This window comes from Platalea leucorodia (assembly GCF_965183815.1).
Source record: "Platalea leucorodia genome assembly, chromosome: 1".
NCBI classification, from domain to species: Eukaryota; Metazoa; Chordata; class Aves; order Pelecaniformes; family Threskiornithidae; genus Platalea; species Platalea leucorodia.
Genome location: NC_138823.1, coordinates 9,133,373 through 9,148,439, shown reverse-complemented (window position 1 = coordinate 9,148,439; position 15,067 = coordinate 9,133,373). Strand labels below are relative to the sequence as shown.

Below are 15,067 nucleotides of genomic sequence, written 5' to 3'. Positions count from 1 at the left end.
TTTTTATGACTATAAGACCATCAGTTCTCTTGGCCTGTTCAGCATGTTTCACCTACTGAGACTGTCAGCAAAAGCGTTGCTTCCTGCCAATGGTGAGTTTGCACTTACATTAACTAACCACTTGTCCATCTGAAGGCTATCATCAGCTCAGTTTTCTGAAACATAACTACAATGGAAATGACCAGGGTAAGCTAATTTAACTAACTGCACTATTGCTTTTTTGCTAATCTAGCTCCTAGCTATAAGTGGTCCGTTCCAGTACTGGGGTCCAGTGATGGATGGAATTTACCTTCAGGAACCTTTAGCTAAAGCCCTGCAGCGCCCTCAACTTCGGAAAGTAGATCTGCTCATTGGAAGTGCTCAGCAGGATGGGTTGATCAGCAGAGCTAAGGCAATCAAGGTAGGAAGAGATTCACTGTTAAGGAACTGGTGGTATTACTATTACTATAGTGATGATGGTAATCATATGCAGCCAGGACAGATCCTTTTTGATTTCTACAGTTTTGTGAATTATACTCCATGCAAATATGGAAAGGCATTGTCCATCTCCAGCTAATCCTGTTTAGGCTGATTAATGGCATTGTTATATTTGTTGATTAACACTACTGGGGGAGATATGAAAATGTTTAGCATGCATTAATATGCAGCAGTATGTTTTACTGTCTCTGAAATCCTATTTATATTGCAATCTCAGTTGTATATCACAAAGAGGAAAGCAAGCTCATAACTTGGTTATGAGGTTCTTCACTATGCAGCAGAGCTAAGTCAGTCTTTTCCATGCCAACGTTTTGGGGTTTTTTTGCAGCAACCTTTTTTCTCTCTTGCCTTTAAGAAGTATGTTTTCTTGTAAAGATGATACTGAATGTGGACTAGTTATGACTAAGAATAGCACTGGCCTGATGTGTGGTCTAGGGTTTCAGGGCATAAACTGGTGAAATGAAAAAGAGTTGCATCCATGCTGTACTTTGGACATAAAAGTCCTCAAAAGCATGAAGGTGTACCCAGAGGGATTTTGCGTCTTCTTGTGAACCCTCTGGCACTGTGTGTTCTTGAGACAGCATATCAACCTCTTCTAGTTTGTTTGCCCTTCTCTACGATGGGAACAATAGCACTTCCCTGTTTAACACCACCAAATTAAATTAAATGTTTCAACCTGCTCAGATATATGTTAAGAAATCAACAGGAGAATGTAACATGACAGGGATTATTTTGAGGGTTATCTAAGTGAATTGCAGGTCTTTTGCTATCTTTCTCTAACTGTGTGGATTTCATCTCTTGGGAGGCAGTGAAAGGTTAATCCCAGTTTCTCTTTGCTGGTAGCCAATAACATAGACCAATCTACTTCAGAATTAATGATAAAATTACCCCTTTGAAAGAAGGCTTTTTGACCCACCTGAATAAAGTTCATATTGCTTATTTAGTCTCCACCAGAAATTTCCTGCTCTTATTTAAGGTATCTTTCTCTTTTGGAATCAATTAAAAGAGGAAGTCAGGCATACGAAACAGACTGTGATGCTGGAGGCCTGCAGATAATGATGCAGACCCTGTGAGGAGGGAATAAACCTCAGTAACCTCATTACAAGTCATGTGCTGAAGACTGGGATGTGAAATTCTTTCCTTTACCACTATTTCCACATGGGTCAGTTGTCTGCAAAACTGAAATGAAATTCCATGATGTATTAGAAATTATGCAACAAATCATGGTGTTAATGAAAGCCACAAGTGATAAAAGCCAGCACTGTCAGGTTGAAATGAAAAGGAAAAACACTTGTAACTGAGAGCTCAGCAGTAAAATGTTGCCTTTCCAAAAAAAAAAAAAAAAAAAAAATCTGGAATATCTTCTTTATTTAAAGCTTGCAGAAAATAAGATTGGAAGGGGACTCAAAAAGTTGGTGCAACTCAGCCCTAAGAAATAGTCGTATCTACCTCAACCTGAGAGGCCTGTTTTAAAATCTCCTACTGTTGGAGATCTTCTGATCTCCTTTGACAAGGGTTTAACTATCCTTACTTAGAAGGACAGTTAATTTCTTTACTAGCTATTATAATAGTATCTACCTTACTTGGTGCTACTGCTGTAAGTCAGATTCCATCTCTGTTCCAGACAATTCATAATGTTCATGGTAGCTGGTTATTTTTTGTTTTCTTCCTTGTGACTTCTTTAAGCTGTTTTCATGTTCTCAGTAAGAACTGATGATTTTTCAACGCACATTTTCCTCTATTTCTATTTTCCTGTGTCTTCAGGTTTTTAGGGCTTGAGGGAATATGACTGTTTTGACCAGTTTGTATTCCTGTCTTCAGATTGTTTTCTTAAAGACTTCCTGCAAGGTTAAAGTTTCCTGATTTCTTCCTTGTCCACACAGTTATTGTATTAATTGCTGGGAAGCTGTTATGCTTCCTCCATCATTGAGCTGTTTAAGAACATGCATTTTCCAGGTCCTCAAGAGCATTTCTACGTCATAGTCATGCATGGTTGCAGTCAAAGTGAGATGATAAAGTCCTGAGTAGTCCACAGACGTCCTTAGCTACAGTGGCAGAAACTGGTGTGTGTGGTCATTGTTACCAAGAAGTCTGTGCCCTGTTTCCTCTGTCATAATGTCATAAAGAATCTTTGATCTGTGCTAACTGTCCTCTCCCTACAATAGACATAAAAGAAGGATTTGAGACAATCCACACTGTATCCCACTCTTCTACTTTATTCATTTCAAGGGTTGCCTTGAGGTAGATCTGACTTGGATCTTTTTGGGAAAACCTAAAGCTGGTTTTACTGATATACGAAGGAAGGTGGGAGGGCTTAGCTGCTGGACAAAGCACTGATATCAACTTGGGGAACCAAGGCATAGTTCCTAGTTTGCCTCTGACTACAACCAAGTTATTTAATCTGTTCTACAAAGAGGGGATCAAACCTCCCTGGGGTGAAAATCCATCTATGGATGTGCTCCAACTCTGCAGAGAGAAGAACCATGTATGTATTTGGGTAGATAAATGGCACAGCTAAAAGGTCCTGTGGCAAGTGTATGGAATTGGCATTGGCCCTTCATTTCCATCTCCTTTAGGATGACTGATTTCAGTGTAGAGTGCAAGGAGTGGGGGGGATAGAAAAATTTAACCCCTGCTGACCTGTTCCACCGGTTCCTGGGAATAACTGTGCAGGCAAATTCAGCCAAAGGCTTGCTCTATTAATCCTGGTCTTGCTGTATTAATACTGAGCCTGTAAATGGTGAAGAGACACTTTTAGCCATTTGGATGCAAGCAAGCTTGAGACGTGATGCAAATCTTATCACCTTAGACTGAAATTGCATGCAAGTTTTATAAACTCTTAGCAGTCGAGTCTTAGGAGTGAGAGTATAACCTCTAGACTGCAACCAGACCTGAAGGTGGTAAATTCAGTTGGCACCATGTTGTTCCATGGGGGCTTTCTGTCATTTGGTTGTGTTGAGTGTCTCTGTACTCCCACTGCAACACTGTGCTTATGCCTGTTAAGACCTTTACTATTAAAAATGAAACAGAAAGACAGAAGGCACCACTTATGTGCTAGCAAAACATTTCTGTTTGATTTGTTTACAATTAAAGGCTGAGGTCTCTCAGTGATACTTGCAGCAGAGAGTATGTTGAACATTCATGCTGAATGTCTTGCCCATGGAAATGACCGTTTTATGGCGTTCACTTGAATGCTTATTCATGTGAACTGAGACAGATTTACCACATCCTGGAGCACTTCGTACCATCCCCAGTGCAGCCATCAGATGGTTGAAACTAAGTGAGAAACAAAACAGAGTTTGTTAAGGGAATGGCAAGTGGTGCCATAATGCACTATTATGTGGCATATGGAGCGGTTAAGCCTGAACCCGCTAACTGCAATTCCCATGGCAGACCTTCAGGGATATTAGCTTTGAGCAGCCATAGATTAGGGCAGCTGAGCAGAAACCTCTAAAAATACCAATTTCAATTCCCAACTGGGCAAAAATTTTATCCCTCTGCTATATGTGATGCTCAGGTGGGAGGATCTAATGGTTCCAACTGGCATTAAATATACAGAGTCACTCATGCTGATCTATATCTGTGTTAGTCTGTATATGCATGTAAGTCAGTACGGCCCTGTTTATATCCTCCATATGTTCTATGCCTACTATGTAATCTCCACATTGCAAAGATTGTTAACTTTCTTTTTAGTTGGAAGACTAAAGCTGTACTTTCTTTCTTTTTCCTTCCTTCCTTAGTACAAATCTAGTTGGCTGCAGAACCCAGAACCAGGACATAGGGGAGTGGATAGATGGAAATATAGTTTATTTACAGAGCATAAGCAACTGAAGATATGCAGACCTGATCTTCCATCCTCCACTATATTAGTCAGTTAATTTCTTTATAAAGGTATTCAGCAACATGCAACAGATGGCAGATATGTGTATATTAATTGTAATGACTAGGGGAGCAGTGTCCTGATAAATGCCATCAGTGAGGAGAATGGGCTGATATCAGCTCTTTACTTCATCTTGTAGCTATTTGGAATCCTTGAAACACTCTGTTTGAATGGCTGGCAGGTCTTTTACCATCTTTTGTGGCAATGTTTATCAAAAGCCATTTACGGCCTAAGATCTATTCATATTCTGTTAGTATTATCGCTATTCCAGTTTGTCAGAAAAGTACATTTTGCTCCTTGGAAGATGTAAATGTTTGGTCGACCAACTGCTTCAATTTCTCTTTAAATAAAACACTGGACCAGATTAATTCACGTGCCCAGAAGCTATGCTGCAGGAATAAGAACAGTAAGAATTATATAACTCATTATTTAGACAGTGTTTATGACCGCTTTGCATCACCAGAACAGTAGAAAATGGTGCACCTGCAGTCTTTAATTATTTTCTTACTTTCTAAAAATAGTTGAAAGCGCCACTATAACTCTGAGGTCAGTTGTTAATACCTCTTTAAAGGCTGGCAGAATGTAAATTATTTTACATAATGTACAGCTGTTTCTATTAATCTGGTAGCAGCTGCTGTATCTACTGCTATTTGAAAATTGTTCCTTGGTCATATATTTTCTAATAGGAAACATTTGTTGGAGATGGAAAATTGGTCAAATTGAAGCAATTTCTGAAAAGTTAAAATGCTTTGTCTTTTTAATGTTTCATGGGTTTTGTTTTGAATGTATTGCTTTGTTTTGTGCTGTCATGCTAAAGTCAGATGTTTAAATTATATTACATTGTAGCCAAAGTGACACTTGAGACATTGTGTTTCAGATGATTGTGCTATTTTAGTGCTGGTTGGGATGAAAAATCTCAAAATGTCTTACAAATGCCAGTTCTGTTTCTCATCTGTCTCTGCCTGTTGAGTTCTCTTTCATCTGACGCAACACATCTCAAGGACCCCATTCTATTATCAATGATTGCTGAGAAAGGTCACCAGAATTTTGGGGGCATTTTGAAGATCACAGAAACTAGTACATAGGTGCAGTAAAAACTTAAGACCGACCGCACTGAGTCAGATCAAAGGCCCATTTAGTACAGAATGCTGTGTTCAGCAGTGGGTAAGAGTGGATGTTTGTAAGAATAGGGTAAGCAAATCTGATACTTCTGCTAAATGCTCTCCAAACCTCTAGCACCTTGCAGCTCAGGGACTTCCTAGCCTGAATTGGTCTTTCCGTAATTAATAACCATCAACTGATTCTTTTATTTTTTTTTTTAATTCAAAAAACTGTTCATAAAACTTCATTTTCACCAATTTTGGCATCCGCAAAACCATGTGGAAAGGAGTTCCTCAGCTTAACCATGTGTTGTGTGATGATTCATGTCCTCTGTGGTTTTCAACTGTAATGTTTATTTGATGCTCGGTAGTTGATGAGGCAGAGAAGGATCAGTTCCTAGGGCACATAATCAATGCCCTAAGTTTTTTTCTCTTTCTTTTTTGTCTCTGTTTTAAGTTATCCATGACAGGTGTAGAATAAGGTAACAAATCCATTAAAAAAAACGCAACAAAATGAAAGCATTGCATGAAAGTTGCTTTGTACAGGATGCTTTACACAGAAGAGTTGCGCTCTGCCTTAACACGGAAAAGCATCTGTTCTTATCCATATCTGCTAGCCAAATCCGCCAGCTCCAGTCACCAAATGAGAGATTCCTAATTAGACAGCAGCAATGCTTCTGCTGGTTGGTAGGGAGCTGAACTGATGTGCGCCGAAGCCAATGGGAAGGTTGCTTTTGAATTCAGTGAATCTGCAGTCAGGTCTTCAGTGATAGTTTCTGTTTCTTGCAGAAAAATATACATATCCTTGCTGTATTTAAACTGAATGATTTTGCAGGCGAGTGTGCTATGCAGTTTCCTATGTGGCATTTGTGCACATGAAGTGACGTGTCATGTCTGAGTTGCAGATCTTTTTCAAAGTGCAGCTGTATTAATAAAACTGGCACCACATGACTCTTTTCACATTGCATGGGCCAAAATCTAGCAAAAGAAAAATTTATTACAAATACAAGGAAAATTGCCAAGATCTTTTTGGACCTTAGGATATTCGGTAGTGTTTTGAAATCCCTTGTAAAGTCACTTAATCAAAATGCACAAAGCGTTAGAGTACATCAGTAAGGACAGGCCTCAGCCTCTGCAGATGGGGACTTATTTTCCATCTTTCATTTCTGTGAATCTGTTGAAAAGTAATTATTCCCTCTGTACTTTCTGTATAGGGTTGTGGAAAGATCTAGCTGCGTGATGAAAACCAGCTGTGGGCCATCAAAATAATATATTCAGTAAAGCATCTATGGTAACTGGCCTGGGCAGACACCAGCCTATTTTGCATCAGACTGACTGCCCAAAATAATATAGGTGGTTTATTAGAGCTTTCTTGCTGGAGTTCCTATACCAGGTTTCAGCCAGTGTGCGCTTGCAAGGTGCTCTGTTTAGAAAGGACTCGATCCACAGGAAGGTTCAGCTCTCTTTCTGAACTTGAAATACATTATTAAAAAAAAAAAAAAAAAAAAGTGAAAATCTGAGCTGATAAAATAAAAAACTTGCTTAAAGAAAAATGCCGTGAAAACTTCCAGCAATTTTTAGCTTTGGTAAAAATAGGGTCGGGTAAGCAGTTTGGCATAGAAGATGGTTCCCCTGCTATCAGTAGTTCTGCAGTGACGTGGGCACTCTGCTCTGGGAAAAATGCCTTTATGTCAGGAAAGGTTTCAGACCACAGAACTCAGGAAAAGGACATTTCAAGGTAGATCTCTCTGAAAGGCCCTAGGCGTTATGAAGTTTGAAGATCATGGCTGCTACTTGGGAGAGGGGGATTTCTCTTCCAGGGCTAAGGCAGATATTAGTCCAGAAGGGACCTAAATACAGGCCTTATGGCAGCCACATTTCTTTGTAGGTGTTTCCAGAAGAGGCAGAGTCATATAGCCATTGAGCACACTCACGCTGGAGAACTATCCGTATGGACTACTTCTGTTGGAGCCAGCTGGGTTTCTGTAGTATTAGAGCTACATCTGCACAGCACTGTACCTTTGATTTGGATTTACCAGCTTAGGGATTCAGTCCTATAGTATGTTTTGAGGAAGCCAATACAGCTGGCTGGTGACAGTCTTGGGAAAGCAAAAGTAGGACTGTCCCCTACTTCTTCCCTTAGGAATCAGAGATCACCTCAGAGAGGACTCATTCCAGCAGAGGGAGATCGGAGCCTATATTGTGCCATTTAAAACCTACCTTTTGTTTTTGTTTGTAAATTCCATGTATACATTTTGTTCTCAGAAATTTGAAGAAAGTCAGGGAAGAGTCAACAGCAAAACAGCCTTTTATCAGGCTCTGCAAAATTCTCTAGGAGGAGAAGACTCCAACTCATTCATTGAAGATGCAGCTACGTGGTATTACTCCCTTGAACACTCAACCGATGATTATTCATCCTTTTCCAGGGCTTTGGAAAATGCCACCCGGTAAGAAACTCATTCTATTACACCTGTGTGATTGGGGTTAAGCAAGGTTTGTTTTGCTTATCTGAAATGTGCATTTATATTCTGAAAACCTTGAGAAATTTCTATGCAAATGAACAGAAAATGGGCAATATGATTTCATTTTCCATGAGGTTTCCAATGTCATTGGTAAACAGAAATTGAACTGACTGTTATGCCGTGTGAAAAGTTTGAATTATCTTTCCTGAACTGTATATTGGATTCAGACTACTAATGCTTCTTTGTGTACTCTTTCATGTCAAAGATGTCTTGGTTGTTTGCACAGTCTGCATCAACTATTTCTTGAGTCCTCTCATCTCTGTGACAGTAGAAGAACTAATAGACTGGCTTTTGTTCACAAACAGTCACCTAATTATACAGTTAGATACTTTTCCTAGTTTTTGCAAATTTGGAGAGTGGTCAGGTTTGAAAACTTTGATTTCAGCAATTACATTAATTTTTATATTATGAAACCGGCAAAATATATTTCTTCACAACGTCAGGCTTTCTACAGGTGAGTATCCTGTGTAAAACAGTGAAGCATTTGTGAATGTTCAGAAAAGAGGCTCCCAACCCCATTCTGTACATTGCTAATCTCCATTTTACCTATGGCAGAAGAATCCCCTTAAGCTTATTCATGTATTTCCTTGACCCTTGTGTAATCATTTATGCCAGTGTACAGCGATCGTATGTCACCCAATCCACATTTTGCTCCCTTTGTGTATGGTTTCCCATGGTGAGAGAAAGCAGAATCAGGCATCAGGATGCTTCTGTAGGAAGTCTTCTTGTGAAGGTGAAAGGAGAACACACAATATCTGACCCTTGCCTTGACTGATCCATCAGGACACACTGTAGACTCACAGTGCCTCGCAGCCCCTTCCGAAGCAAATAGTGATGACATGTCAGCAGACGGATGAGCAACTTGCCTCCAGTATATACACTCCCACACTTTGCATTGAAACATTGCAGGCAGGGACCATTGGGAAGTGGAAGAGGAGCAGTGTTCACACCACCTAGTATATATGTATAGCTTCAACCCTTAACTGGGTATGGCATCAGGGTCCAGCAGTTCTGGATAACAGTCAGTTTGAAGAGTTCATTGCCCTGTTGAACTAGGACTCCACAGCAGTCATGACACCTATGGTAGGCCATAGAGATTGGTGGATATCTTTAGCTTGGTCACATGGTCACATGGTGGTTTGGTCTGCAGAGAAGACCATAGATTTTGCTCTCTCCCCCATCGGCAGCCAGTTTGCTTTAGCCCGTTACAGATCTTGAGCTATGGTGGGGTGGGCCAATTTTTCTGAAAGGAGGCAAACTGAGGGGAAATATCCTTACCTCCTTTTTCCTGTCTCTGTGCAAACTTGGGGTCTGAATGTTTAAGTTGAACAGATTTTCAGAAAATTAATCAAAAAGCTCTTTCCCTATTACTGTCTCTGCTTCATGGGCAGATTCGTTATGAAAACTCTTTACATTTCTAAAGTGGTGTGTTTTATAAGCTGGTGGTTTGAGTCCTAGTGTGCCCATCCAAGCTGTTTCACCTCTGTTCTGAACCGACACATCATAGCTACAAGCTCCTGGTATCTGCGCTCTCAGTGTTACAGCTTTCTGTCCCACCGTGAGCCTCTCCATAAGACCTCAGACACAAGGTTTTCCTTTCAGTAGGTCTTCGTCCTCCATCAGAATTGCAGGGCATTGCTCCAGGGGAGCCTCAGGGAGCAGGAGATGAACAGGAGCCAAGATTCACTTGGAAACATCTGACCCAAGACAGCAGTGACCAAATCTGTTTGGGGAAGGTTTCTGGGTGGTCCAGGTGTGCCGGTGCATTGAGGTCATGAAGTAAACAAGCCAGAAGGCTGTGGGTTGAGCTTTGTGCCATTTATCGAGTGTCACACCATGCCGCATTTGCCCTGCCTTGTAGCCTGTCCCAGCAACAGGCCACCCATCACTGCGGCGTCTGGGGCCACTGCATGCAGCACACGTGGAAGCGCTGTGGTTCATGGGCATTAAAGCCAGAACTCATCTTCACTCTTTCCATCACCACTGTTACCCATGGGGCTATCATGCTTTAGTCAGATCAGTAAGGTTTTAAGCCATAATAAAACACTGAAGGACTTAAATTTTAACCCTTGCCATCCAGAGATACTTCCATAAGGAGCTGTTATAACACAGGGCTGTTGCATTTGCTCATCCACATTCAGCGCAGGGCTCAGTGTGATGCAAACACTGGCTTTTGCAAAGCTACGACGGGTAGCACACTGCTTGCTTGCAGCAGGAATGCAATAAACAAGTAGCTCCTCTGGCTCTCTGCCTGCGAGCGCCCTGCAGCAGCCTCACGGGCATAGGGATTACCTGCTTGTTTACGATATGAGGCAAATGACTTGGCTAAGGCAAGAAGTGAATGGCTTAAAGAGTCACCACGAGCAAGCAGAAGGATGAATAGTGAAACCAGGACATCTGATAATAATCCTTTGCTTTAAACACTTTGGAAACTTCTCCAGCTACAGGAGAAAGGGAGGGAGACAGCAGTTACAGAATGACAGTCATCTACATCAGTATCACATACATTGTGGAGAAAAGAGGGGTTTGGTTCTGGGTTTTTTGTGTGTGTTTGTTTTGGTTTTTTGTTTTCTGTTTGTTTTTTTTTTAACAAAAAACTTACTACCAGTATAGATGTGTAACCCAAGAAAAGTTCTGTGTCAGGAGGTTATAATTAATTGCTAAAATTTTAACAGGATTATAAAGTGTGAGAAAGCAACATAAGTGGTTGCTATAAACTACATACATTGTGCATATTTTGTAGTTTTAAAATATTTCCACTTTTGAAATTGTTATAGCTGCAATTCTCCAGTATTTTTTCCCAGGTATAAAATGAGTTTTGTTTTCTTTTTCTTTCCTTTTTTTTTTTTTTTATTCCATGCCTGTAAGAAGCAGCTTTCATTTTTGTGGTTACTATTTTTTAATTTTTTTTTTTTACTTCCTCAGAATAGCTGACTTTTTCCCCCCCATAGCACCAACTGAGAATCAATTTTAAGTGGTGAAATGTATCTCAAAGCATTTCTCGAGAGCTAATGCTCTCCACAGACTCCCTAGTTTTCAAAGACCATCTGCTCCTCTAAAACCCCTTGCTGGTAGGCATGTGAAGAAGAGTAATTTTCGTTTCATATGGGTGTTGTCAACCATAACTGTCAAAGAGTATTGTGGTCAGTCAGCCCATAGCTTGTGGTATCACAGATGGTCTTAAAATAAACTCTGCCGAACCAAGATAGCTACCCAAATAGTGCCTTTCATAATCATATCAGTTAAATATAGCAACATGTTTTTATGCTTCTCTGACAGTGTTCTTTCTTGCCACCAGTCATTCTTTTTTTACCTACCAAGTTTGAAGGAGCAGCTACTGTTTCAGATTCACTAGACCAAGACTTGAAACCTCCCACTTCTGCAGCAGATAGGTTTGTGTGTGCTCATGTAGTTATGGATATATAAACACCCAAAGAGTGTGCTGCATCTTCGGGCACATGTAGAATGAGAAGTGGTGATATGTGTGTATATAATATTGCTTTGAGGAATCATAACGAGATATCTTGCAGTAAGGTGTCCTGTTTTCTGCCTGCCCCTCTTGAACTGCTTGTGCTCCTTCCAGCTACTGCTCACCCCACCATCCAGCCCCACATCTTGGGGCAATGGTTTGGATATATTTGGATATATTTGCTTTACTCATACGTTTGTATTGCAATACCTGGTGATAAATTGATCATTTAAGTATCTCATTCCACTCTTCTTGTTTAACCTTCTCTCCCAGACGTACTGCACCAGATATTCCATATTGATGAACCCTGCCAGAGGCCCTGCAAGATATCTCCAAAAGTGGTCTCTTACTTCTTCCACCTCTGGAAACTCTACCCCAAAAAAATCACACAGAAACAAATGCAGAAACGATATTATTGATTCATAACCCAGAAAATATATAAGCCCTTTTACTAGATGCCGTTGCAACCTAGTGGTGCCAGAAGAAGGAGCTTTCTACTATTACAAGCATGAGCCCCCATAAACTAGACTAAAATGGGATTGTTTTTTTGGCCAGGATACTCATGTGTCAGACCTTGTTGCTTTAGTACCATTACCACTGTTCAACACTCCATAAAACGTAAAAAAATTTAGTGAATTCTAAGTTGTACTGGCTCATAGAGGGTGAACATGGTTTCCCTCAGTGCACTTGAAGGCAGAGATATGAGCTGTTTTGGAAGATTTAAAGGCGGCTATCAATATAGAGAGAGGTCTGTTGGTTATGGGTTTTTTTCTTTCCTTTTTTCTGTTATGTGACTGTGTCTGTTCCCTGCTCCTCCTTTTTTATCAGTGACCAGTTTATCATGTGTCCCATCATAAACATGGCCAGTCACTGGGCTGCTGCCTCCAGAGGAAATGTCTTCATGTACCACGTACCTGAGAGCTCCTCACAGAGCAGGTAAGGAGATGTATTTTATTATGTTTCTTGGATTTAGAGTTTGCAAAAACAGAGCTGTCTGTTTGGGCACCCTGTGGAGTAAATGGATAGATGTAGGTATGAACAGTTTGGATTAGCAAAGGAGGGATTGGGCTCTAATAGATTATTTCTCCCTGTTGACTGTATAGGAATGTTGTTTCTGAACTCAGGCACTTCAAGTTAGATATCTAAATTAAGTTTCCCTTTTCCAACTTACCTACCTTTGCCAGCTCCAGATAGCCTTTTAGATGTCTACTCTATATCTGATAAATATCCCACAAAGAACCAGAAAGTGGTCTAAATCATCGGGAGCCCACAGCTCTCAAGGTAAATGGGGTAACATTTCCTAAGGACTCAACATTAATTGAACACTGCCCCCTTTTGAAGTCAATGCAGTTGTACCACAGTTACACTGAGTGGCCTTCAGTGTGGGCAGGGTCTGGGGTTTATTCCTTCCTGCTCCAGCACCGTAACTTGTGATCAGCCGACAGACTGTCTCATGGGAGGAAAAGTATTTTTGAATGCAAGCATTTGCAGACTAAGGCTCTATGTCATCCTTCGTGTTAGAAGCTTGCTTGAAAAATCTGCAGCAGGAGAAGCTGTATCATATTTTAGACAGAAAGGTTTAAATGCCCATGGGAGATGCAAATACCTTGTTCCCTTGGGCATAGAACAAGCTAGTAGTCAGACGCTATTAAGGTGACCTTCCCTGGTTTTATTTTAGACCCAGCCCCTCCCAGAAGTCAGAATGAGACAGTGAGGTTTGCAGGCAGTGGTCAGCACTTTGGGCTGCGATGTGACATACCACGGTAGCTCCTGGTCCCTTGCTCTCAAAGGCTGAGTGATCAGAAACTGCAGTGACAGTACACCCTCCTCTCCCCTGGATCCGCACATTAGGGCAGCAAGGCACACAGGGATGCTTCTCTTCTAGCTGTTTCCTTATGAGGGAGCAGTGCTTGTCCCCTGCTCCCTGTACTGCCCCGTACCTCTCTTCAAGAAAGATTTCTGAGACCTTTTCCTTTTTCTCAGGCTTCCTCTGAAAGGGTTCAGGGGAGGAACAGCGGGTTCCTACTGGCACCATTTGATACTGTGAAGTTCCCTGCGACCTACGCGGCTCTTTTTGCTTTCCTGATAGCGTAGTGAAAAAGCATTTGAAAGAAACCAGCCAAGATCTAGGTTACAGATGAAGGCCATTATGCTGCGGTAACACAGGCTCGCTTTCTTTTTAGCCAAGAAGAAGTTAATCCTCAGGGAGCCGTTATTTTGCTGGCAGCTCCAGCGGGAATGTTCGCAGTGCTCCGTTTGGCTACTGATAGGCTCAGATAAGTGACTTTTACAAGGCTCCAAATAGGGCCGAGCTATGGTATGCCAAAAATCCAGCCACACAAAAAGAAAAGATGTGTTCTCGAATTAGCTAGCAAGTTTCCTCTTGCTTTGGAGAATGATAGTGACCCAGCCATCTACGATAAGATCTTATTTGAAAGTAGATTAAATAGTACTCATACAACTTAGAGACACTGGTTTTGAGGCAGTGATTTTGAACTGATGAGAATTTCCTCTTCTATCTAGCCCTATTTAAGTTTCTCTTGTGCTCATGTTATTTAGCTCTCCGTACACTCTTCAGTGCAGTAATAGTTTACGTAGCACTTAGCCACACATCTTAATAATATTTATGCTGTCAGTGGTCTTCTAAGCTAATTACTTTAAATTTTAGTGCAAAACTTATTATTTCACTTTTTCATAACCCTCTTTAAAAGAACAAACAAATCCAATATGCTGTCTGAAACTTGTGGGAATGTGAGGCAGAGGCTCAAATGCCTCAGGCTAAGCTACTTGCAAGGAGAAATGGGCCCAAATTGGTATGCTGCATTTACATTCTTACTCCTTTCGTCTTTATTTATGCTTAAGTACTGTTAAAATAAATGTTGTTTAGGTTGCAAAGGCAAGCACTTAAACAGAAATTGCAGAATTCAGCTTGTCCCCGTACCAAAGAATCTCATTTGACACTGTGACGTGACTATTTATGCAGTGATACCCTCGTTTTCCCATGGGACCCCACACTAGGTCCTCTGCTGAATATACTGCAAGTTTTTTGTTCAAACATTGTTGTCATTCATTCCTAAATGAATCCTTCCTTATTCTTCACCCCAGTTTTGCCATGTGACCTCTCTCCCTCCCCCTCCCTACGGCATTCCCTCCTCCACATAGTATACGTGCATTGCAGGCTGTGCAGCACCCTCACTGCATGCCAATGAAGTGATGCTGTCGAGGGTAGGAGCTTCACATGGGAGAGTGGCCTTAACTGCTAAAAACTGTGAGAAACCATCAGTCATCTGAAACCAACAAAACACAGGGTTCGGGAATATTATTGGTGATTTGCCCGACTGGATTAAAACCAATAATGTACAGGAAACAGCCTTCAAGTAGAATATATAAACTAATCTTGGGGAAAGATCTGGCAACCATGTCACCAACTCCCAAGGAACTCCCCTAACCACTGGAGTAATGAGTCCTGCCAGTTCTCAAGTTCTTCATTGAAAATTGTGACTCTTAGGAGGAGGAGCAGAGGTAGATACTCTGCCAAGTAACCTGCAGTTTAGCCTGGAAGGTAGGATGTGTGGGTTTGAACTTGCTCAGCAGAAGTGAGAATTGAATATGGGACCCT

At 41.1% G+C, this 15,067-nt stretch overlaps 1 protein-coding gene across 1 annotated transcript in view; it reads left to right on the top strand.

Annotated features, from left to right (window-relative positions):
- TG (thyroglobulin) overlaps nucleotides 1–15,067 on the top strand; it is a gene marked incomplete at both ends in the record, with an annotated part of 159,517 nt that overhangs the window by 129,060 nt on the left and 15,390 nt on the right. Inside the window, 3 exons of the mRNA XM_082325442.1 lie at nucleotides 233–400; nucleotides 7,723–7,904; nucleotides 12,277–12,384. Coding sequence (XP_082181568.1) covers nucleotides 233–400; nucleotides 7,723–7,904; nucleotides 12,277–12,384 — 458 coding nt within the window. The remainder of the gene's footprint in view (nucleotides 1–232; nucleotides 401–7,722; nucleotides 7,905–12,276; nucleotides 12,385–15,067) is intronic.